The 27,309-nt window shown below is 37.8% G+C and overlaps 2 protein-coding genes across 5 annotated transcripts in view; one reads left to right on the forward strand and one right to left on the reverse strand.

Annotated features, from left to right (window-relative positions):
• The window catches only part of UBAC2 (UBA domain containing 2), a 118,562-nt gene that overhangs the window by 33,109 nt on the left and 58,144 nt on the right, over positions 1-27,309 (forward strand). For all 4 annotated transcript variants that reach the window (XM_087937915.1, XM_087937914.1, XM_026708408.2 and 1 more), the window contains 3 exons: positions 2,821-2,948; positions 5,155-5,274; positions 10,629-10,735. In XM_087937915.1, the coding sequence (XP_087794041.1) occupies positions 2,821-2,948; positions 5,155-5,274; positions 10,629-10,735 (355 nt within the window). The remainder of the gene's footprint in view (positions 1-2,820; positions 2,949-5,154; positions 5,275-10,628; positions 10,736-27,309) is intronic.
• GPR18 (G protein-coupled receptor 18) lies at positions 13,857-15,614 on the reverse strand. Its single transcript, XM_026708409.2, has 2 exons — positions 15,487-15,614; positions 13,857-14,998 (listed from the first exon to the last, which is right to left on the reverse strand). The coding sequence occupies exon 2, from the start codon at positions 14,978-14,980 to the stop codon at positions 13,988-13,990; it is 993 nt and encodes a 330-aa protein (XP_026564194.1). The 5' UTR covers positions 14,981-14,998; positions 15,487-15,614; the 3' UTR covers positions 13,857-13,987.

Genomic DNA, 27,309 nt, shown 5'->3' on the forward strand with positions numbered 1-27,309 from the left:
CCAGTTCAGGTGAGAAATTGTTCTAATACCTTTCCCCAATTAAGTGGTATTGTACAATGCAGGAACCTAGTAACTTTGAGCTGGTTGTGAACTGTTCAGTTAGTTCTCCAGGTAAATTAAGCACAAGTGCAAAGTGGCTAACAATGTAAGTTAAAAACTAGAACCTGAGTGCTCTGTACAAAAGAAACAACTATATTTCTACAATAAGGTAATTAGTTGAACTTAGCAATGGTCAGTTTGATATTTCCTTTTTTGATAATTATCTTGAGCTAAAATAAACCATAATGTTCACATAACATGGTTTACTAAATAGAATGTCTTCAAGTTTTCTGCAAGGTTGGTGAATTGTATATGAGCCCAGTGCTTATAGTATATTTATAATGATCTAAATTAGACCAGATTAAAAAAAATTAAGATATGAAAGAAATATTAATATATGATGCTAATGTGATTTTATAGAAAATGCTTGTTGATGCAAATAACATATTATATGAGGATACCAATTCACTATGTCTATGTTCATATCCTCAAGCAGAGCTTGCTTTAATCCTGATTTGTTAAAAAATGTACAAAGCTTAATTCATGTGTTGCCCTAAGGCAGGGGTGTCAAGCTTGTGGCCTGCAGGCCAGATGCGTCATGCACTGGCCACACCCACCCATTTTAGTGAAGGGGAAAATAGTTGCGATATATCATGTGTTGACATGTCGTCACTAGTTTGATACACCTACACTGAGGCTAAACAAGGGCAAAATAAGAATAATTTGCTTTACACATTGTTTTCAAGTAGAGCTTATCCATTAGCATCTCATAACATAAAAACATCCTTTCTTAAATAGAGGAGGAAATGTTTCCGCCCCTCTTGGAACTGTTAACATTGAAGCAGTTTTAAGAGGCATTGTTTAAATAGTATTTTTCTAGCAGACTGTCATTTTTATACCATTCTAGGAAATCAAAATATATATATTGCAATAGTTCTTAAATCTTTTTAAATGGCATGTACTCATACTTCAAAATGTTTTTCTAATCTTGAGAGTGTATGACAGAAGGACAATCTCCCTTTAATTCAGTTGTTTAATTTATACAGTGGAATAGTGTTATTATTCTAAAATGAAATTCATGCCCCTTTCATTTGTATGACAGCTGAATTTGAGTTATTCAGTGGGTCGAATGTGGAATGTTGTATGCAAAAGAGATTTGAATATAACAATCAGAATGTTAAATTGCAGAATTTTTGGTAAATTATTAAATACATCTATATTTCTGTGTACAAACTATTAACAATTGTTTTAATAAAGTAACAGGAAATAAAACACCAGATAAGAACCACAGCGTTGTAATAGGTAGAGCATAAGGTATGCATAAACAAAGCAGTAAAATTAACCTGGAAATATTGCACTCATGGTAGAAATTAATATGAATATTTATCATTCTCACCTTCCACATTAAGTCTATGATTAGATGTAAATCCCATAAGCTACTTTTTCTTCCCAGTTAATTATAAAAAAGGAAGCCGAAGTATTCATTATATATAAAAATGCCCCAAGCCACAAAGAAACTTTCCAGGCATTCTTAACAAAGGAATGCCACTAATCAAGAAAAATGAAAACAAAACAACTTAGAGGAGTGATAGGGAACCTTCAGTGTTTCTGAACAGCATAGCAAGGAACAATCCCAGTGATTTTATGATTAGGTGAATCTTCCCTGGCAGTTATTTTGCAAGAGCTCCCAAAACATGTTCTCAAAATCCTAAACACATGGACTTCCACAAGTAACTTATTCCTCCCTTAATGACTAGTGGTATATTTGGAAAGACAATAGAGATCTTGCTGTCAGATCCCTTCCTTGCCTTACAAGCAATCTGCCTTATTCAAATTACAGCATCTCAGATGGGTAGTGATTTGGGAAGAAAGGACAACGTACCATTTACTGCATTGTAAATGTCCTTTTTCCCCCTCTCCCCTTAATTCCATCTTGTTTTTTTCCAGATCTCCTGTTGATTTCACCTAACAATTCATTTATCTTACAGAAAGAATAGAAATCCATCCTTATAGTACAAGGGTCTTCAAACTTAGCAAGTTTAAGACTTGTGGACTTCAACTCCCTGAATTCCTGAGCTAACATGACTGGAGGAGGAATTCTGGGAGTTGAAGTCCACAAGTCTTAAAGCTGTCAAGTTTGAAGACTCCTGTTATAGTAGAACACTCTTTGATAGTAAAGTTTCTTCTGTTTCTATTCCGTGATCTCTGTGCTGTTGAGCTGAACACTCACCCACCCCAATGCTTATGCTAAGAACGTTGAGTTCTATCTGAGAATAACAATACTGTAAGCAATTTATTTTCCTTTAAATCAAAATTTAGAAGTACATCAGGTATTTTGTTAGCACACTTTACAAAGCTCTAACTTGCTTGTGTATTTCAATCTGATTTCTTCTAATCGAAGAAAAGGAAGAGAATGTTTTTATATTTCCAGGGCATTTCTATAGGAAACTGGAATTTTGTTTCTTGCAGACTCTCTGGATTCAGGCACCAGGTTGGACTGAATTTTCCCAGACAAAGCCAAAGTGCTGCATGATTTTCTGGCTTAGTTTGAGCATTTGAAATGAATTAGGTGGTTCCTGCATGCATCTATTGGTTTTGTTTTCGTAACCTGAACCGAAATTTGGATAGTATGAGGTGGAAAGTTCTTTTAGTAGTGTAATAGATTTAATTGTAAACATAAAATGTTTTTTTTTAATTAGTACTTGATTGCTTTTTTAAATTGTTTTAAGAATCCTCACCATAACTTTACTGGATATGCGTGTATTTTGTTTTCTTTTGAAGATAAAGCACCTCTCTCAAAGGGTCTATTAATAATACCAAGCATCTTCTCGCTACTGCTGGCTCTACTCTTTCAGCATTATCAAAAGTTCTTTACCTACAATCTGCAAGCAGTAAAAGAGGAATTTCAGGTAAGCAGCAATTGATTTATAATATTGTGACATGGGATAAGCATGGGGCTGGTGTTCTTTATTTTTTTTAATATGAGTTCTGGTGTGAATATTTTGAACTTTAAATTTAGAATGATGTAGCACTCCATACCACAACCAATAGCAGAGCAACATTCATGTAAAATGTAGATATGTGAGAAATGAGTTGTGGCTGCAGTGTGGGAAGGAGGAAGTCTCTAATTTCTTGTTAGTTTTGCTAACAATTAATTAACGTGTATTTAGTTGAAACTCTTCACAATTAAAATCAGATAAAAACGTTTTCAAAGATGTTGAGTTAATCCAAAGGTGATGCTGGTAACTGTGGAGAAAAACACTGTCCCAAATGTATTTCAGATGAGGGGAACTTGAGTTGACAGTAGTAATACTGCTAGATTTTGTGCTTTATACATTATACTGGGTGGCATCTCTAAACCCGGGACACCAGTCCCTATACATCTTAATTCATAGGGTTATGATCTACTCCAGACAGTCTTTTCAGCAAAATTCCTGGCATAAAAATGAGTATATATTTGCACACACATTTTTGGGAGAGAAAAAATGGGTTATTCTTTGTTGTGTGTTAAAACTGAAAGGCTGGGACTATGGAACATTCTTATTTTCTTTTTCTCCCACCCTCAAATTAATATAGAGATAATGGAATTATATTAATACTTATGACAGTGATAACTTGTGCCTTTAAGCACGTAGAAAGTGGTTGGAATGAACAAGTGATGAGGAATTGGAGTCCTTCTGGTGCCAGTTTCTGCTTGTCTCTCAGTAGCGGTTCTTTTTTACTTTCTTGCTCTCTTCCCAGCTGAACTTAACTTAGAATGCTTTGGACTCTGGATGAATGAAAAATGATGCATACAGCAATTGCGGGGAAAGTCCTCCTTGTTTCATTTCAGACAGAGATCTGTTCCCTCTCCCTGCTGTGTTTATAATTAAGACAGAAAAAAAAATATAGGTTTGCTCAGCAGCATATACCCTGTTTCTCCAACAATACGGCCTCCCCCAATAGGAAGTCCCAGCATGTTTTATAGGCATGAAATGAAATTAAGCCCCTCTCCCCAAATTAAGTCCTGTATTAAAACATGCAAAAGGGGGGGAATGGTGGGGGGGGCTTGCTGTTAGGAAGTACTTTTGTTGCACACCCGGATATGGTGCTGCCTGCGTTGACCCGGATATGAAGTGCCGGCCAACTCCGAGGTCAACATCCAAGCTGTCGCTGCCCGCCTGCCCGAAGATGCAAGGGGGGGGGAATTAAGTCACCCCCGAAAAGACGACCTACACATTTTTGGGGGGCTCAAAAAAAAAAAAAAAGACCCGGCCTTATTATATGAGAAACACGGTAGTATGGAGCTTATTCTGAAAATAATATCTGATAATAGGGCCGCAAGGAAAAAAAGTTAACACGGGCAAAATATTTATAGCTATCTTTAAGCATACTTTAAAGCCTGGGTAGCTGAAGCATGCTAACATTTTTCATTTCCTTGTATCTTTAAATGGAGATGAAAGGTAATACTTGTTCCAACAATAGCACTGTCCTTGATAGAAGGATTCTTTTTGACAACTATTAACAGCATGTTGTGTCCTTGTGTGTTTTACACCTTTACTGTGCTACGGGCTGGTGGTTTTTGGAGTGTAGGAAGAACTTCTGTAGGCAAATGGAGCAGAACTATAACTGGAAAATGTGACTTCAGTTAACATATAATTTATAAAGTGAAGGTTATAAGGAAAAGAATCTATTCATATACGCCCTTTTTTTTGGTAAAATAGCTTAGGGAAAAGAGTAGTTGACATTTGGAAGCTACATTTTGTCATCTCTCATTATGACACAAACATGTTTTGGAGTTGGCAGGAGGTGGAATCTGCCTACTTTCCCTGAACAGAAATGGGGATGCTGAATTTCAGTGGCAAACCGCCAGAAACGTTGGTGCTACTTCCTGCCATTTCATGAGAGAAAACAAAACATTGATGTTTCAACATATATTTAACTTCGTTGTCTTCAGAAATACAGAAGGAAATTTGTAGAAAAACTTGCCTTCTTCGTCATTGCAATATCATCCTGCCTGCTGCACCTCCCCCTCCTTTTTAAAGTTCATCTCCCAGCTGCTAAAGTTTGCCTGCTATATATTAAATTTCCATAAAATGCAAGTGGAAACTATGACTACTGTTTGTTACCTTTTAGATTTGGAGGCTGCTGTGTGGACGAACAGTGTGCCTTGATCTTAAAGACACTTTCTGCAGTAGTTTACTGATCTACAACTTCAGAATATTTGAAAGGCGGTATGGCAGTAGAAAATTTTCAGTAAGTTCATGTTCTGGTTTTGTTCTCATGTTTCATAAGTAAAATATTTACATTCCTTATTTGTCTTTTTTTTTTTCCTATTCCAGTATTTAGTACAACAGGTATTCAAAAATTCTAGGGAGCCATTTTTATATTTCCATTTTAAAATGGATTTTTAAGTAATAAAGTAAGCAAAATGATTGCTATTCTATTAGCTCAATTAAACTTAATTTTAGAAAAAAGATACCTCCTAAAATACTTCGAACCTCAACAAAAGGCGATAGTGGAAAAGCTTGGTCTGTTTCTAAGCTAAGTCGGTTGCTACGCAAATATGTCATGAGAAAAATAGCGGAAGCCCAGAAATGGGTTTTAAAGGTTGGGACCCATACTATGGAAACCTTGCCCCCCAAATTACATGATGCTCCAGTTTTGTCTACTTTTTGCAATGCAGTAAAAACACCCATTTGGGGGAGCTCTAAATGGAAATAATGAACCCAAGCTGCTTTTACAAATTATTTTTTTGTAATACTGGTAGCCCTCAACATAACTGGGATCAAACTCTTGGTTGTATAGCATAGCAGTTAAGCGAGATGTCATACAACCGGTTCACTTAACAGTTGCAGCCATTAAAACACCTTGCAGGTCATTAAGCAGACAAGAGTCTCAAATAAGGAACGTGGGAGTGCCTTGAGGTTGGGAAGACTATGGGAGCCCAGCAAGTAACTCTCCACTCAGGAGCTGAAAGTCCTCCCTGTTAAAATCCAAGCAGAATTTTCAGCCCCTGAACAGGGAGAAACTGGCACGTGGTCTGCGCTGGACCTCTTAGGCTCTCTTCCAGTCCCCTGAGGCTTCCTGGACTCCTTAACTGCATTTGCCTTTCTGGTCATGGCTGAAAATCTTGCTTGGGTTTTGGCTCCTTCTCGCCCTGGGAACTGGCTGAAAGAGCTCCCTGCCAAAGGAGTTCAGCCTTGTGCCTGCTTGGATTTTGGCACAGAGTTCCTTCAGAACTCTTGGCAGACAATAGTAGCTTGCAATCCTCTTTGACTCCCCCGTTGAGGGTGATCACAGGATCACGGGGTGCTTGGCAACCTGTCATAAGGGCAAACAAATTGCTAGGCACCCGGATCACAATCATGTGACCCCAGAAGGGCTTTCTATCAGGGGTCCCCAACCTCTGGGCCGCGGCCCACTACCAGGCTGTGAGCTGTTCAGAAGTGCACTGCAGAAGTGGCAGGCAAGTGCGTGCACACACGTCGCCCTTGTGTGAGCAGCAGGCAAGTGCATGTGCGTCTGCTCCGTTTGTGTGAGCAACATTTGTGCCCACTACTCGTGCAAATGGAGCTGGGTGCTCATGTGCATGCGTGCCCACCTCTCTCACAGAACCATTCTCCCCCCCCTCCCCCCGGGTCTGCAAAGCCAGAAAGGTTGGGGAACTTTGCTTTATGTAGTGTAATGTGTATATATTGTAAAGCACCCTTTCCAAGGCTGTCATTAATTTGGATTGCCATAAAGTGAACCATCATAAGTTAAGAACTTACAAGTGTTAAGTAAGTAATATGTATAGTGTTATACATATATTTCACTGTTTTTATTTGTCCATATCTAATATATAGACTAGTACGTAGCAGCCTGAATGAATAAATGGCCATTTCTATTCTAAGGTAGCAGTTGAAGATGCACTCTCTGTGTGAGTGCATGAATATGAACTGAAGTGTATAAATTGGGTCTTGGTTTGCTCCTGTTCTATCTTGCAGAAATCCACAAGATGATACCTTTAGAGATCAGTAATAAAGGTCCTGGACAGCAGGAACTTGGACAGGATTCAGCTAACAGAGCAATTTGCTCCGAGGTTTTACGAGTTACGTATATCCTCATCTAACACGTATCACTTACCTCAAGTGCTGTCTTCTTGAGAATAGGTGTCAGTATTCAAAAGATCAGCTCTCATTTGTCGAACTTCACACTCTATTTCTGATGTGTTTTGGGAAGGAATATATTGCTACTTCCTAAAAAGTAGAAAGGCCTATTTGGGACATTGCTGCATTGTAATTGCTTCTTGTGGATACCAGGCCAGAGTATAGTGCTCCATTTTCAGGGACTCTAGATTATTATTTTCTTAGATTAGTAATTATTACTATGGTATTAGGTCCTGGCCTGATGTCAAAGTTTATGCTGATACTGTACTTTCTGCATGCCTCCCTGTGATCCCCAGGTTTCTCTCGATGCCTTCCTTACAAAGCTGTGCTGTGCTTATCAGTTGAAGCCAAGGCTTGTGACCATTTCGTAGACTAATTCCATATATTTGTTACAATTCATAAGCAGTATGGTTACCTCTTTCTTTAGTTAGCATTAAAATGCTTCCAATTAGCTTTAAAAGCACTGTAGTTTTAATAAATTACTAGATGAAAATGGCATGTAGCAAAATAATATGCTGCTTAAATATTTTGTGACCAGTGTAGATCATGGTTGTACAACCTTTTGACTTGCCAGGACGCATTGAATGAAGAGGAGTTGTCTTGTTGCATATAAAATAGATAGTTAATGTATATAAATAACAAACTTCCTTTATTTTTTATTATCTTGTGGGGCCACATTACTAGTTGTCCAGGGTCACATGTGGCCCATAGGCCACATGTAGTATAGATATAACTACCTGGACTGTCCATTCCATTCCATTGTGAATGCCTTGGAAGAGTCACAGATAATTTATGCATTGTAAGTGAAATTAATGCATAACATATATCTGGTTGTGGTTCTCAGAGAGTGAAAACTCTTGTCATCAGCCATTCATTTGTGTCTGACCCTCGGTCACTCTATGGATCACCACTCTCTATGCCTGTCTGCCTTACACTGCTTCTGTCAGATCCTTCATGGTCATCCCAGTGTCATCTTTTATAGTGTCCAGCTAGCAGGTATTAGGTTGGCCCCTTCTTTTTTTGCCACTGATCACTCCCAGCATGATTGACTTTTCAAGGGAGTCAGCTCTCATGAAAAAATATCTGTTTGGTGATCTTGGCTTCAAGTGATATTTTTGGTGAGGTTCAGTCTAGGACTTCTTTATTATTTTTGCAGTCCGTGGGGTGCATAATAGTCACCTCCAGCACCACAGTTCAGAGGCACCCACCCTTCTCCTATCAGCCTTTTTCGCAACCATAAATAACAATTGAAAAAAATTATTGCATTAACTAATCTGCATTTGGTTGTAAGGCATTTGTCTTTACTCTTCCAGATGTTATTCATGCCAGATATTGTAGTTCTTCCATGTGCTATGCACCTTCTGATCTCCACACTGCAGCCACCATTTTGGTTGATTTTAGAGCTCAGGAAAATCAATTCCTTTACTGCTTAGATCGTCTGCAGTCTGACCTATGTGTCTCTACAGTTGTCATTACCTTTGTTTTCTTGATGTTAACGTGCAGTCTGAATTTTCCATTTTTATCTTTGGCTCTCAGAATTAACCATTCCAGATCATTCTTTCCGTGTTGTATCTGAGGTAGTTGATATTCCTACCACCAATTTTAACCCCAATGGTAGATTCCTCCAAATGTGCATTTCTCACAACTATTTCTGTGTACATGTTGACTAGTATAGGTGACAGGATGCAACCTTGGCACAAGTGCCTTTTTCAATTCTGAACCATTTTGTGTGTCCATATTCCTGGCTGCCTGATCACAGCAGAATGACCGAATGAGCAGGATGTGGTCTGGTGATATTTGCAGTTCTTTGAGGCAGTTCCAGAGCTTGTCATGGTCAACACAATTGAAGGCTTTTATGTAGTCAATGAAGCACAGAAGTAGAGATCTTGTGGTATTCCATTGCTTTTTCCATCATCCAACATAGAGTGGCAATATGATCATGTGTTCGTCTTCCTTTCTGAAATGCTGCTTGTACATCAGGCAGTTCCCTCTTGGTGGTTGTATTCAAACATTGCTGGATTATCTTCAAGAGAATTTTACTTACCTGTGATATCAAGGTTTTGGTTTGGTGGTTGAAACAGTCTTTCATGTCACCTTTCTTTGGTATTGGATGTTCTGACCCAAGTCACACAGACAAGACAGGTCTGCTCATTACTCACCACAGTGACAATCCACCCACCAATGGTGATGGAGAAATTCCACTGGAGCCCTCAGTTTTCCCTGGATTTACAAACTAGGTCCCAGCCGGCCCACAAGGCAAGAGGGAGGTAACAATACCAGCAAGTCCAGAGTTCCAACAACCAAAGCACACTCCAAGAGTGCAGAGTCTGAGAGCCAAGTCCAAGTCCTCAAGTGTCCAAGGTTCAGAGTTCAAAAACATAGTCTGAAGTTCAAGGAACAGGATCCAGGAATGCCAGGAAGAAGCACATCCAAAATGAACAGGTGTTTCCGACAAACACACCTTCCCTCCTTGTGAAGAGGGGCAGGGCTGCTTCCTTGCAAGCAGCCTTGCTGACCTCCTCTGTGCCTCTATCTGTATCAGTTGATATGTATTGCCATAATCTCATCACTGACTGCTTGAAATCTTTCTATGGTTCTTTTTAGTATGAAACCCACTGCTCTTCTGATGGTATCATTGTCAGAGTAGTATATGATATGACCATCGGAGTTGAAGAAGCCACAGCCAGTTCAAAGAACTTCAACTGATGCCTAGTATGTTGAACCTATTCATTTCGTTCTTAACAGTGTTCAGCTCTCCTAGATTTAAGCCATTGATGTTCCATGATCCTAATTTGAAGGTCTTTGAACAATGGAAAGATCTCTTTTCACTAGGAGCTGTATCAACGGCTGGGAAGGTCATTAGAATTCATTCCATCTGCTAGAATTTGAATCAAGCAGGTCTAGCTCATGAGCCATGTGCAACCCTGAACAGCTAGTAATGCAACCCCACAAGATCATAAACATTAATATGTAATTTAGGTATGTTTATTATATTTTTATATGCGATCTAAGACAATTTCTCATCACTCAGTACAGCTGAGGCAGGCCAAAAAGTGGGACATCCATGATTTAAATGTTAATGCCATTAATGTTGCTATTATATTCTCTTGATATTTATTAACTCATTATTTCCCACTACAATCCTGTAGGACTTTTGTGGTTCACAGATAATGCAGCATTAAGACTCATTGCCTAACATGACTGACCATTAGGCAAAATCAGACACAGTTCCTGCAATAGAAATGCTCTTATTTTATCAGTAACCTGAGCATTCAGTTCTGCAGGTTCATTACTCCAAAATCTTTGTTTGGTAGAATGTGGTCTAATTTTGCAATTCTAATTTCTCCACACAAATGTTGTATCTTTAGATTTAGTTCAACATTGTATTTTTTTAATGGATAATTTTTTTTTGTTATAAAAGGTGGACAGTTTGTGATTATTAATTTTTATTTTTTTCAGTCATTTTTACTGGGCTCCTGGATGCTATCAGTGATGTTTGATTTTGTCCTGGTAGAAGCTATTGAATATTCTTTTGACCTCAACATCAACAGCTTGCCTTCAGGATTGTAAGTTTACTGTTAAGAGACATTCATCTCTCTTTGTATCTTAAATATTATTTCTAGGGCTATTGAAATTTATAAAACTGAAATGTTTAGTATTATTAATTTGGGTTGTGTGAAATTCAGCTATTCAGCAACTGAACGTTCTTTAAAACTATAGAACTCTTCTCTCTTTAGAATTTCAGAACTTGCTGTTCTGGAGGTAGTTTAACAGTTCTCAGATAAATCTTCTGAATCAGAAATAATTCAATCTCCTGGACATAGCAAACCTGTTAAGGGCTCTGACCAACATCTGGCTTGGAAGTTTTATTTCTGGAAACTGTCAATTGCCCCAGAATGGGAAGGTCTGGAGAAGCTCACTCCTCACCCAGAAGAGAAATGAAATTCTTCAGAATGCTGCATTCTCAAATGTAAGTTTAATACTGTGTATCTGTACTGCTAATGATTTGAATCTGTGTGGCATATTCATTGATAGGTGTTCTGCTTTTCCCCTTTACTGTTTATCAAATTTGTAAGGCCACCAAGCAATCTCACAGATCTCCTCTGAAGTGTCATCTGATTCTCTGGAGCAGATTTAGGGTAAATACAAATAAATAGCACAATTAATTCCAGGTGCTGTTTTACCAATTTACAGATGCCTTTGGATTCAACTCTGGATCTCCAAAATTTATTGTGTTAGCCAATCATGACTGGATAAGCTTGAAGTCAGATTGACTGAGCTATTAGTTGCCAACAGTTGTCATAGTAAGCAGAGTGATTATAAAGAGGATATAATTGTATTTGAGACAAAAAACAGCTGATAACTTTCTTTATAGCAGTGACAGTCATTTGAGGGACATTTGGGAACACATTCTATTTGATGTTAAACTGGTGACGCCTGTATTGTAACAGAATTTGCAATACAAAAAGTTTCTCTACGAATTTATTTTTATTGCTTTATTAGCCAGGTTCTGTTCCAAGATGGAAACCCTAAATTCAAGTTTACATTTAATATCTTGTTAAGCATTATTTAAATTCTCTTATTCAGAAGAAGTGTTTTATTTGATGCATTGTTAGGCATTTTCTTCCATGTCTCCATTTTAGCTGTGCTACATTAAGTATCATTTTCTTTATTTTTTTCATATTACTTGGCAGGAGAAAGAGCTTTGGTGTTCAATTCAGCATTATTGCAGATACAAAGTATCTTGAGCCCAGACATTCCCCTCTCTGCTGTTCAATAATAAAAATTATAACAAAATCTATATTATAATACTAGATGCACAGTAACATATACAGTGTGCAGTAACACTTGAATATGCATTCGTCTTGGCACATAACTAAACTAATATCTCCCCAAGTTAAAAACATCTCCATATTATTTTCTTGCCACTAATACAGAAATGGCTTGGTATTGCCTTTTTCTGAGATTCCCCACTTATTTTTCAATAAGGTTTACAACAGTGAATTTCCTGATTGTTCCCCATGTACGAACTAGATCAGTCTGACCATAGCATTGAGGAGATAGCCACCTATTTTAACAAATGAAAGCAAATGTAAATGATTCCCAGAAGTAATTTAAAACTCATTAGTATGTTGGAGATCTTTTCATTTTGCCTTAAGGGATGTACATATTAAGACTTAAATTTTTATTAAAGATGAAACACTTGATTTAGAAATATGGAATTCCCACCCCCTTCCAATACTGTAAACATTGAAATCATGTGATTTTATATATGCATGTATGTATATACGTATGTATGTATGTATAATATTAATAGATTTTCACAGGTACAGGTATGCAGGTCTTGGCGTGTTCGGGTCCTTTCCCGTGTAAGATTGAGAGTATCTTGCAACACTTCCATGAGGTCCCACTCGCCATCTTCAGGCTGGTGCTTATGGCTTCGTGCTTTGTGCATTCTTTTTCTAACACCTTAAAGCCACAGGACATGAAATTAATTTTGAGGGAACCAAATTAATCTCCAATACTGAACACTTCAACAAGAGAATAATCAGGAAAGCCATCAAAATAGAGAAACATCCCCTTAACATGAATAAACTGGACGATATCTCCCGCCTACCAGACATTTGGAAACTAGCCCTTATCAACAAATGAGTCCCAGCCATGAAAATCAACACCGGACCCGAAACAACACATGATGCCACCACCAGTCTCCCTCACCAGACTCAAACCCAAACCTACCCAATAGACGAACGGCAACCACCATCCAGAAACCAGACCATGGCTGCACCACCACCAGCCACACACCCCAACCCCCAAACCAAGCAAACTGACACACACCATGAACACATAGCCAGGCCTCAAACTCGGAGCCAAACCAAAACCCGGAACGTCACATCACAGCCGCCCGCTCAGGATATCACATCACAGAACTCAGGAGGTTGTACCACAAAACCTCAGGATGTTACAACACAGCCAACGACCCAGGAGATTACAGCACAAGACCCAAGATGTCAAAACAATAGAACTCAGAAGGTCATCACACAGCCCATTACCCAGGTCATTACAACACAGGAGGCTGATAGACACACAGCCAATACCTCAGCCACACATGTTCTTAAGAAAAAGCCAGCCAATCTGCAAACTTCAACTTCATCAACCAATCAGGAAATGATAACACAGCCAACCTCCCCACCAATATATATAGGGAGATGGCAGCTCTGATCATGCTTTATTCGCACAAGCACGACGCCAAAAGCACCAGGCTGAAGATGGTGAGTGGGACCTTGTCGAAACGTTGCCAAGATACTCTCAATCTTACATCAGGCTTCTGTATTGTGTTTGTCTGTGAGTCACAATACAGAAGCCTGATGATGGCAGATGAGATTCTGCCGAAACATTGCTACAACTTTAAAAGCACAACTATAATGACCTGGGAAAATACCTGAACAAAGCTGAATACCATACATACATACATACATACATACATACATATATTTGTATTGCTCTCTTCTTAATAAATTGTGCAACTCATAGAAGTTATGAAGCTGAAACCTCAGTAGCAAATATAATGCTGGAATAAATAATGAAGGAAGATGGAATATATTAATATGAAAGAGGCAGAAATGATTATACATTTCCAGCTAGACTAATTTCTTTTTCAAAGAAAAAAAACAACTTAAAAGATGAATAATAAAAACTTTCCTTTTCAAACATAATACATTTACTGGAAATTTGAGTTTATTCTAAGCTTTATTTAACACATGTATATGGTATTGCTTTGAAATGTATTTGTATTGTATTGTATTGCTTTACTTGCTTTATATGATCCCACTGTTAATATTACTTAATGAATGCACACTACCAGATCGTATACTTTTTCTCCGAACACTTCGAAGATAATTACGATAAAGCATAACACTGATAACTCGGGCCTGAAATTGCTTAGAAACTAGGTAGTAAAGGATTATATCTAGACATGTGCTGAGATTCATGAGGAAGGTGGTGAATGCTCCCCAAGGGTTGTAGCTTGCTTCTCCATTTTGGAGCATGAGAAATGTAAAACAAATGTGAAAAGGCACAAAACACACAAGCACTTGGGTAATTAGTGTCACAATGATTCTGATCGATCTTTCTTTAGCCCTTGGTTTTAGCTTGGAAGTTCTTCCACGAATTATACTATAAATGATGACTAGATAACAACCAAGCATATTAAATATGGGAATCAAGAAAAAAAATATTAACCGACAAAAATTTAACACATTGACTTCCTTTAGGTAGATAATATCCATCATCTTTATGCAGGTAGTGAAATTTGAAGTTTTGTCTGGATCAGAATATAAGAAAAGCAGGGGAGAAGTTGTCAAAAGAGTTAAGATCCAAAGTGCTGTGCAAGCCATCAGAGCTTTGCTTGTGTTCTTGAGTTCCTTGGCATATTTGGGCTGAACAACAGCCAGACATCTATCAATGCTTATAAAAGCTAACAGCCATACTGCAATGCTGGGGTAAAAAATAGTGAAAGCGCTAAGAATCCGGCAGAAGACATCTCCAAAGATCCAAGAGCGTTTCCCATAATAATGCATTCGAAAAGGCAAGGTGAGTATAAGCAACAAGTCAAGCAACGCAACATTCATCATGTAGATAGTTATAGTTGTTTTCTTCTTGGTGGTACAGCTGAAGACCCAGAGAGCTGTAATGTTTACAACCAAGCCAGTTGTAAAAATGAAGCTGTAGAAGACGAGTGATGAAATTCGGTATTCCTCGGGATAGCTATTTTCAGCCATTGTAATTAGACTGTGATTGTAGTTATTCATAGCTTTCTAATACGTTATCTAAGAATAAAGCAGGAGAAAGATCAAGTTTAGCTATCGATTAGAACAGTTTTGCATTGTAAGCACCAAGAATCAGACAATTCCAGGTTTGTACTGTACAGAGGGTACTCTGGAAAAAATGAGTGCATTAATCTTCAAAAGCATGATTTTCAGTATTCTGTTAAATTGAAAATTTAACTAGCCAAACAGTTAGTGTAATTTATATGGGCCTCAAGTCTGAGTTTGCTGTAAAAGAATTCCAGCAAGTTTTATTTTATTTATTTATTTGTTAAATGTATTTGCTGCCCATCTCACTATGGGCTTACTCTGGGCAGTTTACAGCAATAAAACGGGGGGAAAAGTTTAAAAAATATAAATGTAACAATAGCAAAGGGATAAACAATACAAATAAACAAGGGAACTACAATAATATGAAATAAAAAGATGGACAGAGGGGAAGCAGGAAGTGCAGCAGGGAGGTGGGGTCAGCTAATTAGACCAATAGCTACCTCCAAAGATGTACTCCCCTGTGAGTACCCAGGTCATCCGGCAGGGTCAGGTCTTCAGGCTGTTGCAGAAGGATAGGAGAGTGGGGACAAACCTCACACCAGGATACAGGATGTTCCAGAAGTCCAGCGCTGCAGCAGAGTAGACTCTTCTTCTGGACCTTCTCTGGAGTTCCTTGACCGTTGGGGTCTTCAGCGGGCCTCCTCTGCTGGGACGAGTAGACAGAGTTGTTTTAGCAAGACGAGATGGTCCATCAAGTAGTCTGGTTCCCTGCCATCGGAAGGCTTTATACCAATGGAATGACTTGCCTTCAGAAGTTGTGTGTGTTCCAACGCTGGAAAATTTTAAGAAGAGACGACATCCATTTGTCTGAAACGGTATAGAGTTTTCTGCCTAAGCAGGGGGTTGGACCAGAAGACCTCCAAGGTCCCTTCCAATTCTGTTATTCTTTTAGTGCTCTAGAAAAAGTGCTCAGCTTTTCTAATTAATGTCATCGCCCAAAAAGTCTCTGCAGTTCGTTAAATACAAGCAATTTGACACATTAAACACTGGGCAATTACCCATAAATAGCTCCCTTTCCAAAGATTTAGGGCAAAGGTCTTCAACCTTGGCAAGTTTAAGACTTGTGGACTTCAACTCCCAGAATTCCTGAGCTAACATGACTGGAAGTGGAATTCTGGGAGTTGAAGTCCACAAGTCTTAAAGCTGTCAAGTTTGAACACCCCTGATTTAGGGATTGCTTTTATCAACTCTTTTTTTTTTCATGTCAATGACTCTTGGTAAAGATGAATCTTATCTCCTCTGGAATAATTAAGACAAAATGATATCATGAAAGTGGAGGGTATTTGGCCTTAAAGTGATGCAAATTTGTTTGGTAGCATGGTTTGAAAGAGGAAGCTGGCCAATCATGTTGAAAGAGAAGCTGTGCTTCCCTTGCTCTTGCAGGTGGGCTGCAGATATTTGCTGCTTTACATCTGCACTGACTCAACTCCTCCTTGGCTTTTGTGGGTGAAAGAGAAAGAGTTCACTCTTTCTTCATCATTCCTGCGTCTGCACTGCTCAGAGGGTGAAATATGTGTTGTTTTTGAACATGGCCACTTTCTACTCTTGCAGAGGTTACAGCCAGATCTGTTAGGGGCTGCCATTCCACTTAATCATGATTAGACTTGAAAGTGGGGCAGTGACCGCTTCAGAAAGCTCTGAATGATGAAGCACAGCAAGACTATTTAAAGGACAAAGAGAAATAGAAATGAGTTACCTTCCTTCACTATCCTCAATTTAAAAAGATTTGCAGCTATCACAAAAATAGCTGCTGTACTGCAGTCCAATTTAGAAACTGTTGAAATTCCACTATGTATGGCATAATAGCCAACTTCTCTAGTAGTTTCCAAAACTATTGTGTCCTTTCCCATAAGAATGGTCTTATAAAGCGTTACTCTACCCTTTACTTTACTCTAGCAAAGCTTTATTACTGTACTTTTTCTGGAGGAGATCCTTACTCAATATTAGAGGCTGCATTAGTGGCTACATAGATTAGTATCTTGGTTTATTCTAATGGATTTTAGGTTACACAAGAAGACCCTACCCTCTTCATCTGACATGCTCGCATACACATATTTATAAACTATGGACTTATGTGCAGTTTTCTGGATTCTCATGACTCAGTATTTAAACGTTTTGCACAACAGCCTCAACTGAAATTTGCTAGTATGTGGCTTATGTTTTTTGCAAACTTAGCCAGTGCAATCAGGATCTCCACTGCTTTGGATTCAATTCCAGACAGAATCTACAGGGCAAACCCCTTTGAAAAGAAATAACCGCTGTAATGAAATGCAAACAGCTATTTTCACATCCTCCCAAACAACTTTTGGAAAACAGATCAAAAATACTATAAAGGCCTGTTGTGCAAATCCTGCACTGTGTTATGTGAACATAAATTTGTGGTTGGCTGGACAGACTTAGATGTTGTTAGTAATTTTCACTGGCTGAGATAGTTGAAAGAAAGTGATAGTGAAGCTATTCATCCATTGGTTGGGTTCTTACAATGTGCTGGCTGTGTTTGCAGGAATGCTAACACAAGATTGATTGTTCCTCGATTTGCTGAATAAATACAAATTTATGTAACTATGTAGAAAATACTAAGAATTGAACAAATAAAATAAAACCATTATTTGAAGAGTTTTGAAGTAAGGCAAATGGATGTAAAGAAATCTAGTATAACAGATCTTCAAATATTTATTAGAGGTTTTTTCCTGCCTTTACTTTTTATAAATAACATAAATAAATAAATGATGAACATATTTAGTACTCTTTCCTCCTCCTATTTTCCTCACAACAAATCCTGGGTGATGTGTTGGCCTGAGAGAGCCTTCCATTCTGAATCAAATATTCTGTGTTGTATGAAAAGTCAAAACCTCATCTGTTATCCTCAAATTTTTAGGAATATCTAAAGTAGTACTCATGTATGCAACCTTACATGTGTATGCACCCTTCTACATGTACCCATTTAAGAAATAGCTGTATTTTCCATTTTGAATCTGTTAGTAATTTTCAGCTAGTATACTGGTAACAGTGCCTGTTTATTTAAACAGCTAAGTGGATTTATTTTATTTTATTTTTATTTTATTTGCAACTCACATATTCCTACTTCAGCTGTTGTTTACTTCATCTTGATTGGTTTATAAAACCAGCAATTTTTAGGCTTGCATATAGTTTTAAAAGATAACATTCATTCGAGACATAATTCTGTGATATTCAAAGTCTTTAGCAATGTTCCATTAATTTGAAAACATAATTCAAGTTGAAAATTTGAAAAATTTCAAAATTTGCACATATGCCTAAGTATATATAAAATACAAGTTTTCTTACCTTTAGCTTTTCAGTGATGTCTTTCATCAACCCAGGCAAGCAAAAGATTAGTTTTGGTCTTAAGATCTGTGATCTAAAATAGAAACCTTTTTATAATCAGGAAGTATCATAATGCAACTAGATTCTCAATTGGTTCTACGGGTTTTTTTGGCTGTGTGTATAATTTGTTGCATAAACAAATTATATATACTATATATCTCATATGTTAGCTGACAAAATGTTTCTGTAATCCTCTTCAGCTGTCTAACATAAAGTATATGTATGCTGAAATGTTTTAAAGAAATACTGTAAGTGTTGCAGTTGTTATATTTTATATAAACTACTTATGTGATGTTCATAGATTATTTGAAGGGTTATCTGATATAAAATTATCCTTAATTCTTTGCTTCTGTTCAAACTTAATCGAAGTGTAATTTTCAATTCAAGATGAAATTAAACTGAATACTGAGGAATTGCCATCCATTTCTTCTTTGTCTTAGTGTACAGTATATAAATAAGTTTAGTTTAATTTATAAATTATAAATTATTGTCTAATGTATAGAAATCTTATTAGAGCTAGTAACTGGTGAAACAAAGCAACAATAAAAGAAAAAGAACTTCAGATGGAACAAAATGAATTTTATAGTAATAGAATTCTAAATTCCTGCATAAATCAGTGGTGATTGAAATAAATTTTGCAACTCTTCTAGATATGATGATGGCTGACTGACAATAGGAAGTAAGTGAAGTGATCCCCATAATTTGCCAAAAACTTTTTCCATGTATGAGTGTCATTATAAAAATGGATCCCTATGGAGTAATGTCTATCGAAATTCTCGGTCATCCAAGTCATGGTTTTCCCAAAGATGCTTTTTCAAAAAGTAACTGGATTTTGTTTTCCTTTGAAGATGTTTCACTTCTCATCCAAGAACAGAACTGAAGAAGCTTCTTGGGTGAGAAGTGAAAAGTCTTCAAGGAAAAAAAAAGTCCAGTTGCTTTTCAAAAAAGCACTGTTGGGACATCCCTATAGAATAGTCCTGCACTCCTGTCCATCTGCATTTGTGTGTTTATGTGTGTTCCTGGTGGAAATTAGGAAAGAAATCCAGGAGTGTATATACAAGAAAGTCTGCTCCCAGCAGGGCACTCAAGCCATGAAAATCATTCAAGTTAACCCATCTAAAGCAACTTGGCTCCTGTATTGACAGTACCAGTATAGGAAGATGCTGGAACCACATTGTTGTTTAATGGCAACAACAATGCCATAATTTCATATTGTATGGGAGAAGGCAATACTAAACCATTCCTATATTTTACTGAGAAAACCAGATGCACACAGGCAACATAAAGTAATTTATCCTATGCTGCCTATGAAGATGATGGGCCTCTCTTGCAGATTCTTTTTTGAACTGCCAATAACCAGATTGACGTAGGCTTAATAGACAAAAAGCACAGAAAACTTGGAAATAGGACGAGTGTCTTCCTTCAGTGGCTGGGGGGTGCTTTTATTTTACAAAAGGAAAGCTCATTAAAAAAAGAAAGAATGAAAAAGAATGGCAAATTATAAACACCTTAAACTAGTTTTTATTAATTTCTACTTCTAAACTAGAAATTAATATTAATTAAAATTATATTTTTATTTTCCAGAGGCTTTGTATCTATACTATTTTCTCTAAAGTCCGATTTCACTATATTTTTACATCTTTCTATTCTGTATCTCTCATACACTTGTCATTCCTATTTTCCACCCCAAGCAGCACATCTTGTTCCTGTGAGCAGTTATTTTCTGTCTGAACCTGAGGCCAAACCCCAGTAAGTTTCTGTGTTAACAGTTGGAGCATAAACTTGGATAAGCTCACATTAAGGGGCTGCTCACAGAATTAGTTATTATTCGGTCACTCATTGCATTACCCAAATATTTTCTTCATTTTTTTCTTCCTGACTATGAAAACAGCGCTGTTAGTTTTCCACTTTTTGTATCCTGAGCAGTAATTACAGTGATCTTGTATGGAAACTATAGGATTCCAGTCCATTTCAATTCACTGATATCTAAGATACTACTATATAGTTGGTTCGTTGCATCTTTCACTGTGTTGAGCTTTCCATGTTCATTGCTTCTTACATTTCCTGTTCCCATGGATTCTGTCTTTGCAGATTTGGCTTTTCTTTTCCTGCATGGCAACGTTAGTAACTGGATGCCCAGCATGCTTAATTTAGCCACATCATAAAGGCCATTAGTACTTCGAAAGATCCTCAGTGCTTCCTCAGTAACATCTTGAATGCCATCCAACCTGAGAAGCAGTGAAAAGCCTGACAGATTGTAAGCACCCGTGCTCCTTTCTTCCCCCTCCTATCTTTGCTCTCCCCTATCGTCTCAACAATCCAGCTACCAATCGAACAGCCGCATTGGGCAAGAAGCAGGGACACAAAATGGCTGCCTGGGAGCTCTGCAGCTATAGGCTGCATGACAAATAGCCTGAATGGAGCCAAAATCCAGGAGTAAAAATAAAATGAAAAGCTTAAAAAAAAAAACCAAATAACAAAATTTGAAATAGTAAGAATGAAAACATAGCTGGACTGTATAACTTACAAAACCAAAATGAAGCCTGAAAATAATAGTTGATGCTTGTCAATTCTGTGATTTCTTAATTGCCAACTTGTCATCAAACAACATCCGTATACATGGATATCACCAGGTGGAGCACATAGAAATTAAGGATAAAACCACCACATCTAACCACACTTTACAAGACAAAATTTCTAAAAAATGAATATAGATTCCCCCAGCATGTAAAGTTAAAACAAAAAAAAAGCTCCTCCTGTCCTCAGCCAGATGTTTTATTTCTTTTAGCATCCAGGTGCAAAGGAAATCCAGAATCATTACCGAAGTCTCTCTTTCCTTTCTTCAAAGAAAAAGCAATCCCATCCAGAATAACTTGTACAAGTAGTTCGTTCTTAATGACCCTAACTGGGAGCAGAATTTCTGTTGCTAATGAAGCAATTGTTAGGCAAAATATCATGTGATCGCTCTGTTTAGCAGTGACAGTTCCAGTAGTCTTGGCTGTGAACATTAGGTGAGGATGTCATGTTTCCCTTGCCTTGCCATGCTCATCTCCACGTCAACTTCCCCTACTGGCCTATCTGCCCCCCATCTCTGCCCTTTTGGTTACCCTTTGCTGCTCTGCCCCCCCCCCCCCAGTTGGCCTTTGCTGTCTTCTTCCTCCCACTGCTGATGACGGTTACCTGTCCAAGTTAGCTGCTGGCCCTTCCCAAGACCTCCCAATACCATGTGAGCCCTCACATGGCCTCACAAAGATACTTTGGCTGTAAATGCCTCATCGGAGCCATGGTGACGCAGTGGTTAGAATGCAATACTGCAGGCTAATTCTGCTGCCTGCCAATTGTCAGCAGTTTAGCAGTTTGAGTTTCACCAGCTCAAGGCTGACTCAGCTTTCCATCCTTCCAAGGTCGGTAAAATGAGGACCCAGATTGTTGGAGGCAATATGCTGATTCTTTAAACCACTTAGAGACGGTTGTAAAGCACTGTGAAGCAGTATATAAATCTTAATTCTATTGCTATCAGCATTAGGAGGAAAGAGAAGGAATAGAAGACAGTGAAGATCAGCTGGAAGTAGCAGAATGCAAGGCAGCCAGAGGGGCAGGGAAATGTTGGGCGGAGTTGAATCACATACTGTGTTTTGAAATGTGGGAAGGCCAAGAAGTCAAATTTTGCCAAGCACCAAAAAAATTGATCATATGACTTCAGGGATGTTGCAACATCTGCAAGTTCAAGGAATAGTCATAACTCTTATTCAATCAGAGCTGTCATAATTTTGAATGGTTGATAAGCATTCTACTGGTAGCCCAAAATGTCTGTTTTGCAATAGATCTTACTTGGCCTTAAATCTTTCTTTTCTACCATATATATGTTCAATGATGATTTAAAAAGTGCCTTTAGATGCCCCATGGCTGAATGTACAGGAAACTAAATAATGATTCCCTGTTGTCTCCTTTTGGCAAATTCAGTCATCTGGATCTTGATGCTTCAAAATGCCATTTACCCATAGGTATTGAAATGCTAAAATATTAAAAATATTACACTCAGAAACAGTCTTGGCCAGTTCCCAGTGTCAATCATCTACAAGTAGTCTTCAATGTACGACTACAATTGAGCCCAAATTTTCTGTTGTTAAATAAGACAAATGTTAATTGAGTTTTGCTCTACTTTATGACCTTTGCCACAATGGTTAAGCAGTCGTTAAGTGAATCTTGTGGTTATTAAATGAATCTTACTTTCCCCCGTTGATTTTGCTTGTCAGGAGCTGGCTGGGAAGGTTACAAATGGTGATCACGTAACCCTGGAACGGTGCATCTGTCGTAAATAATACATGCCAGTTGCTAAGTGCTTGAATTTTGATCACATGACCATGGGGATGCTGGAAGAATTGTAAATGGGAAACACAGTCATAAATCATTTTTTTCAAAGCTGTTGTAACTTCAAACGGGCACTAAATGAATGGTTGTAAGTTAAGAACTACCGGTATAAATGCATAGCCAAAACTAGATCTGAATCTGATCTGCATGACCAGTTAATTCTGGAGTTGCATTTTGTGGGAAAACGAAAATTGGACCCAGGAAAGTTCAAAATGTTGAGATCTCATTTGTTTTCTTTAGCCAGATACTGGACTCTTAAACCAAATGATAGCTTAAATTAATTTAAATATTGTGTATTAATTTAAACCATCATTTGATTTGCTTGATCTTGATGTAGTAAGTTGTATACAGAAAGCTAAAGCAAGCCATATCTCAGTGTGATGTGTGAATATTGTTAAAATTGTCTTTTTAGCTAGTAAGTTTTTGGCAGTTATAACCAACCATAAACAGCAATCACCCAAAACACCGGCAATGGCATTTTTTCTTAAGAATTCATTATCTTTATATAATAATTAAAAAAAAATATTGGTGTAAATGTTTGAATGAACAAAATGTAACATAGTTTACACTTGGTTTTAATAAGGCAGTATTCCAGTCTATTCATTATTTTACAGTTTTGTTTTTAGGGAGCAAGATACTTTATAACTGTTGATATTTACAAATTTTTATGCATTTTCTCAGAACTTATTTACTTGCTAATATTGCTAAACGTTTTTAAGGGTCGCTATGCAGAGAGATAGTCAGCAACAAGTTTAATAAATAAATAACATTTTTTTTAAATTCAAGTTTTATTGATATCTGTCTTTGTTATATTAATGTTCTCAAGGATATGTTTTTTTTAAAACAGTAATTTAGTCAATGCAAGTTTTTTAAATTATTACTTCTGTACATCCAGATTTTCCTATTGCTAATATTTGATTAAAGAAAAATTCCAGTATTAAGAGTCTTTGCTTGCCACTAGAAAGTCAATTGGGAGCAAATTTCTTTCATAAAAAATTCCTGTGTAGTGTTTAAATTAATGTAGTGTGCCTGGTATAAATATAGATGTAGCACTATCGCCCTCTACTGTTCAGTGTGTACTATTGACTTTGCTAATATCAGTAGCTTAGCACTGATATATATTTTCCTTGTATCTCGGTCTGGTTTTGTGTTTTACACTCTGCCCAACGATAGCTTTAACAGTCACTGTTAAAGCTGGTGACAATAGGTGAGTGTCAAGTATCTAGAGATTATCTACATGGGGTTGCCCTTGAAGAACATCTGGAAGTTTCAGATGATGCAAAATGTGGTGGTGGTGGTTATGTGAGCAACTAGATCAGCATACATTACATGCTTGCTCTATGTGCTGCATTAGTTACCTGTTGACCTCCAGATTCAATTCAAGGTGCTGATAAGGATCAACAAAATCCTATGTGTCATGGGGCCAGGATATTTGAGAGATGGCCTCCCCGTATCACATCCAGCAGAAAGGACATATTATGGGTGCCATCCACAGAGAAATATCATCTGATGCAATCCCGTTGGAGAGCCTTTTCTGCCATAACGCCCACTCTATGGAACAGGAGTGTCAAACTCAAGGATCCTGCCCACAGGGTGCTTAGATCTGGCCCGCGGTGCTGCCCAGGAAACAGCGAAGGACCAGTTCACGGTGCCTCTGCCAGTGAAAACAGACCTCAGGAGGGCCATGGGCAGCCCTCCTGAGCTCCATTTTTGCTGGCAGAGAGTTGCAGGAGGCCATTGCAGCCGAAAATGGAGCTCAGGAACCCATTTTTGCTGGCAGACTGTTTGGGCCACCACAGGTGCCCCCAACAGGAGTGATGTCGAGCTGGCCACACCCAACCCAGCCACACCCACCCCTGTCACCCTGAGGTCAAACACAACCTGATGCAGCCCTCAGTGGAATTGAGTTTGACACCCCTGCTCTGGAACATCATCCTTGAAGTTAGACTGGCTCCAACCTTGTTGGCCTTCCAAAAGGGCCTGAATATATGGCTTGGTCATATGGCCTGGGGATTTGGTAATGTTGGTATAGTAAAACCTGCATAGGATTGTTCTTTTAGGGAAACTGGTGATGCTTTCCTGGAGTTCATCTTTTTATGACTTTCAAAATAGCTTTATTATTCTTAGTGTTTTCATTATTTTTTATGTTTTTGGAATTTTTAAAAAAACTTTTTTGTGTTTTTTTTGTCTGTTTCTTTGTAAAATCTCATTAATGTAATACAAGAGTTACTGTGTTATGCAAATCCAGACAGGCTACAAGTACCATTCCCATTTAGCCTTACTTTTGAATTTTGTTAATTCAGAACATCTTTTCACAACAAAAATGTATCTCAAATTTTGTTATTATGCCAAAAAGATATGTCATTCTGTTTGCAAGCTTTCACTTCCATCAGTATAGTGCCTTAGCCAAGTTAGAACTGATAGGGAATGATGAGATTGAATAAAAATGTGGTGCACATACAATTTGCTTTATACCAATAAAGGCAAACCTATGACAGGTGTGTCAAAGTTGACACATTAGAAGGTTTTAGATGACAAGAACCACCACCAACGTCTATTCTTGAAAACACACCCCTGTCCTTGGATGATTTGCAGAGGCTGTGGAGGTCATTCAAAAATGAGGTGTGTTCTTGCCCATTGCCACAAAATAACAAGACGACCATGTTTTCATCCAGCCTCTAATGCCTTCGAAAACTACATGAGAATAGCCTGTGATTTCACATAGTTTTTAGAAGCTGCAGAAGCTATAAAAGAGCATTTGCCAAAGTAGCTTCAAGAACAAAAAGCTTCATGAGACCTGAAGATGCCTTGGGTAGGCCTTGGGACTGTTAAGAGAAAAAGAACATACCTGAAAGTACATAGTCTGAGGCAGATCCTTGGAAATCACACACATGATTAGACTCTATTTTCTTTAAATAAATGAATATGTCAAGAATTGTTTCTGTGTGTGTCTGTGTAACAGACAGGTAGACGGACACTCCAGCAGAGTCAAGTTGACATTTTCTGAATTTTTGACATGCTGAGCCCAAAAGGTTCACTGTCACGACTTTATTCAGAACAAATTCACTTCCTTTTCTTGTTTGCTGCAGATTAATATCTCCTTATAAATGATACTTGGGGCACGGTCTGTTTGCAGTTCTCAGAAAATATTTGAAACTCAAACCACATCCTATTGCTATAGTTACCACATTACTTAACATGGCAAGGAATAGAAGGATCTCCAATCTGTGCCATCTAGTTTTCTGTAGGTTTTGAGGGGCCCTATTTGGAAAGGAAGGTTTAGAGAGAATTTATTCAGTTGAAACACTAATTTGTAGTTGTATGAGGAGTAAATACGTAGAATTTTGTCTCATGCACACCCGCACATATATACACAAACAAAAGAAAATGTTGAAGCATTGTTGAAGTCTTTGGCTTTCTCCAATCTCAGCAATCCACTGATTGTATCCTGGATCCTTAGTGATGCTCACATAATGCACTGAACTAGGTAATGGGATGATAGGGTTAACATGTCATATGAATAGGAAAACAAGCAGATTAATTCAAAAACATCCAGAGAAAGTTTTGATTTTAATCCCAGCAGTCCTTGGTTTATCTGAAGCAAATTAAATGTGGAATTCAAAGAACTGACTTGATGGTTAACTGCCCTTCCTGTGATTGTGGCAAATTCCTAGAGAAACTGGAAAATGCGTCCTGTTTCGATCTTCCATTTCTGTCACAATTTAAATTCTTTTCCCCCAAATCTCACAAAATGAAAAATGGTTGGATAGATTGAATGCACCCCCTCTATCTTTTTCCGCAGAGCACTAGCTACAACAATGTTCTTGTTTTAACCTCAGAAAAAAAACAAAACCCCTCTTAAAAGGAAAGAAATCAATTTCCTTTGCAGAGGCTGGGAGATCTGAGAAAATGGCTGTCAGGATAGCTGTAATGTGCTCCTGACTTGTGTGCTGCCAACTCATGAGGTGAGTTAATTTTCTGGGAGAAGAGAACTCAGGACGGTTCTGTTTGGTAAATATGGTCATTGACTTCTTTTTCAGTAGTTTGGCTGCTGGTGGTGGTGTTTCTTTTCTTTTATTGTTTTTTTCTGAAGTTCTTTATAACATTATTTCTGCAGACCTTAAAGGTTGTCCAAACAATTCTGATGAACCGATCTTAAACAGGTATCATTTAGAAATAACGTAGGCTTCTTCACTTTTTCAGTGATCATGTTCTTAACTGGATTGAATCCAGAAAGTTGATTTAGGATTTGAGCATATTTTTTTCCCTTAAACAGATGGCTATTATCCCATGGCATGTCTCAAAACTATTTTAAAAATATATCTTTGTTTCAGAACATTTTGATGTGACATACTGTACTATTTTTTTTTCAGCCACAACAAATGGCTTTAAGCTTAGTTACGTCATGGAGCTAGTTGTGTAGGTAGTCAATAATCTTGCACAACTTTAATTACTGTGCATCACATTATTATTTGTGCCATACTGTATATGGTACTGTTAAATCAGGTACATATTTGTAAAAGGTACAATAATACGATACTCCTAAG

The sequence above is a fragment of the Pseudonaja textilis genome, chromosome 8 (assembly GCF_049901715.1).
Source record: "Pseudonaja textilis isolate UNSWEBS1 chromosome 8, rPseTex1.2, whole genome shotgun sequence".
NCBI lineage: Eukaryota > Metazoa > Chordata > Lepidosauria > Squamata > Elapidae > Pseudonaja > Pseudonaja textilis.

Excerpts from the sequence above, each read along its gene's own strand:
- GPR18 (XM_026708409.2), bottom strand. The coding sequence starts at position 14,980 with ATGAATAACTACAATCACAGTCTAATTACAATGGCTGAAAATAGCTAT.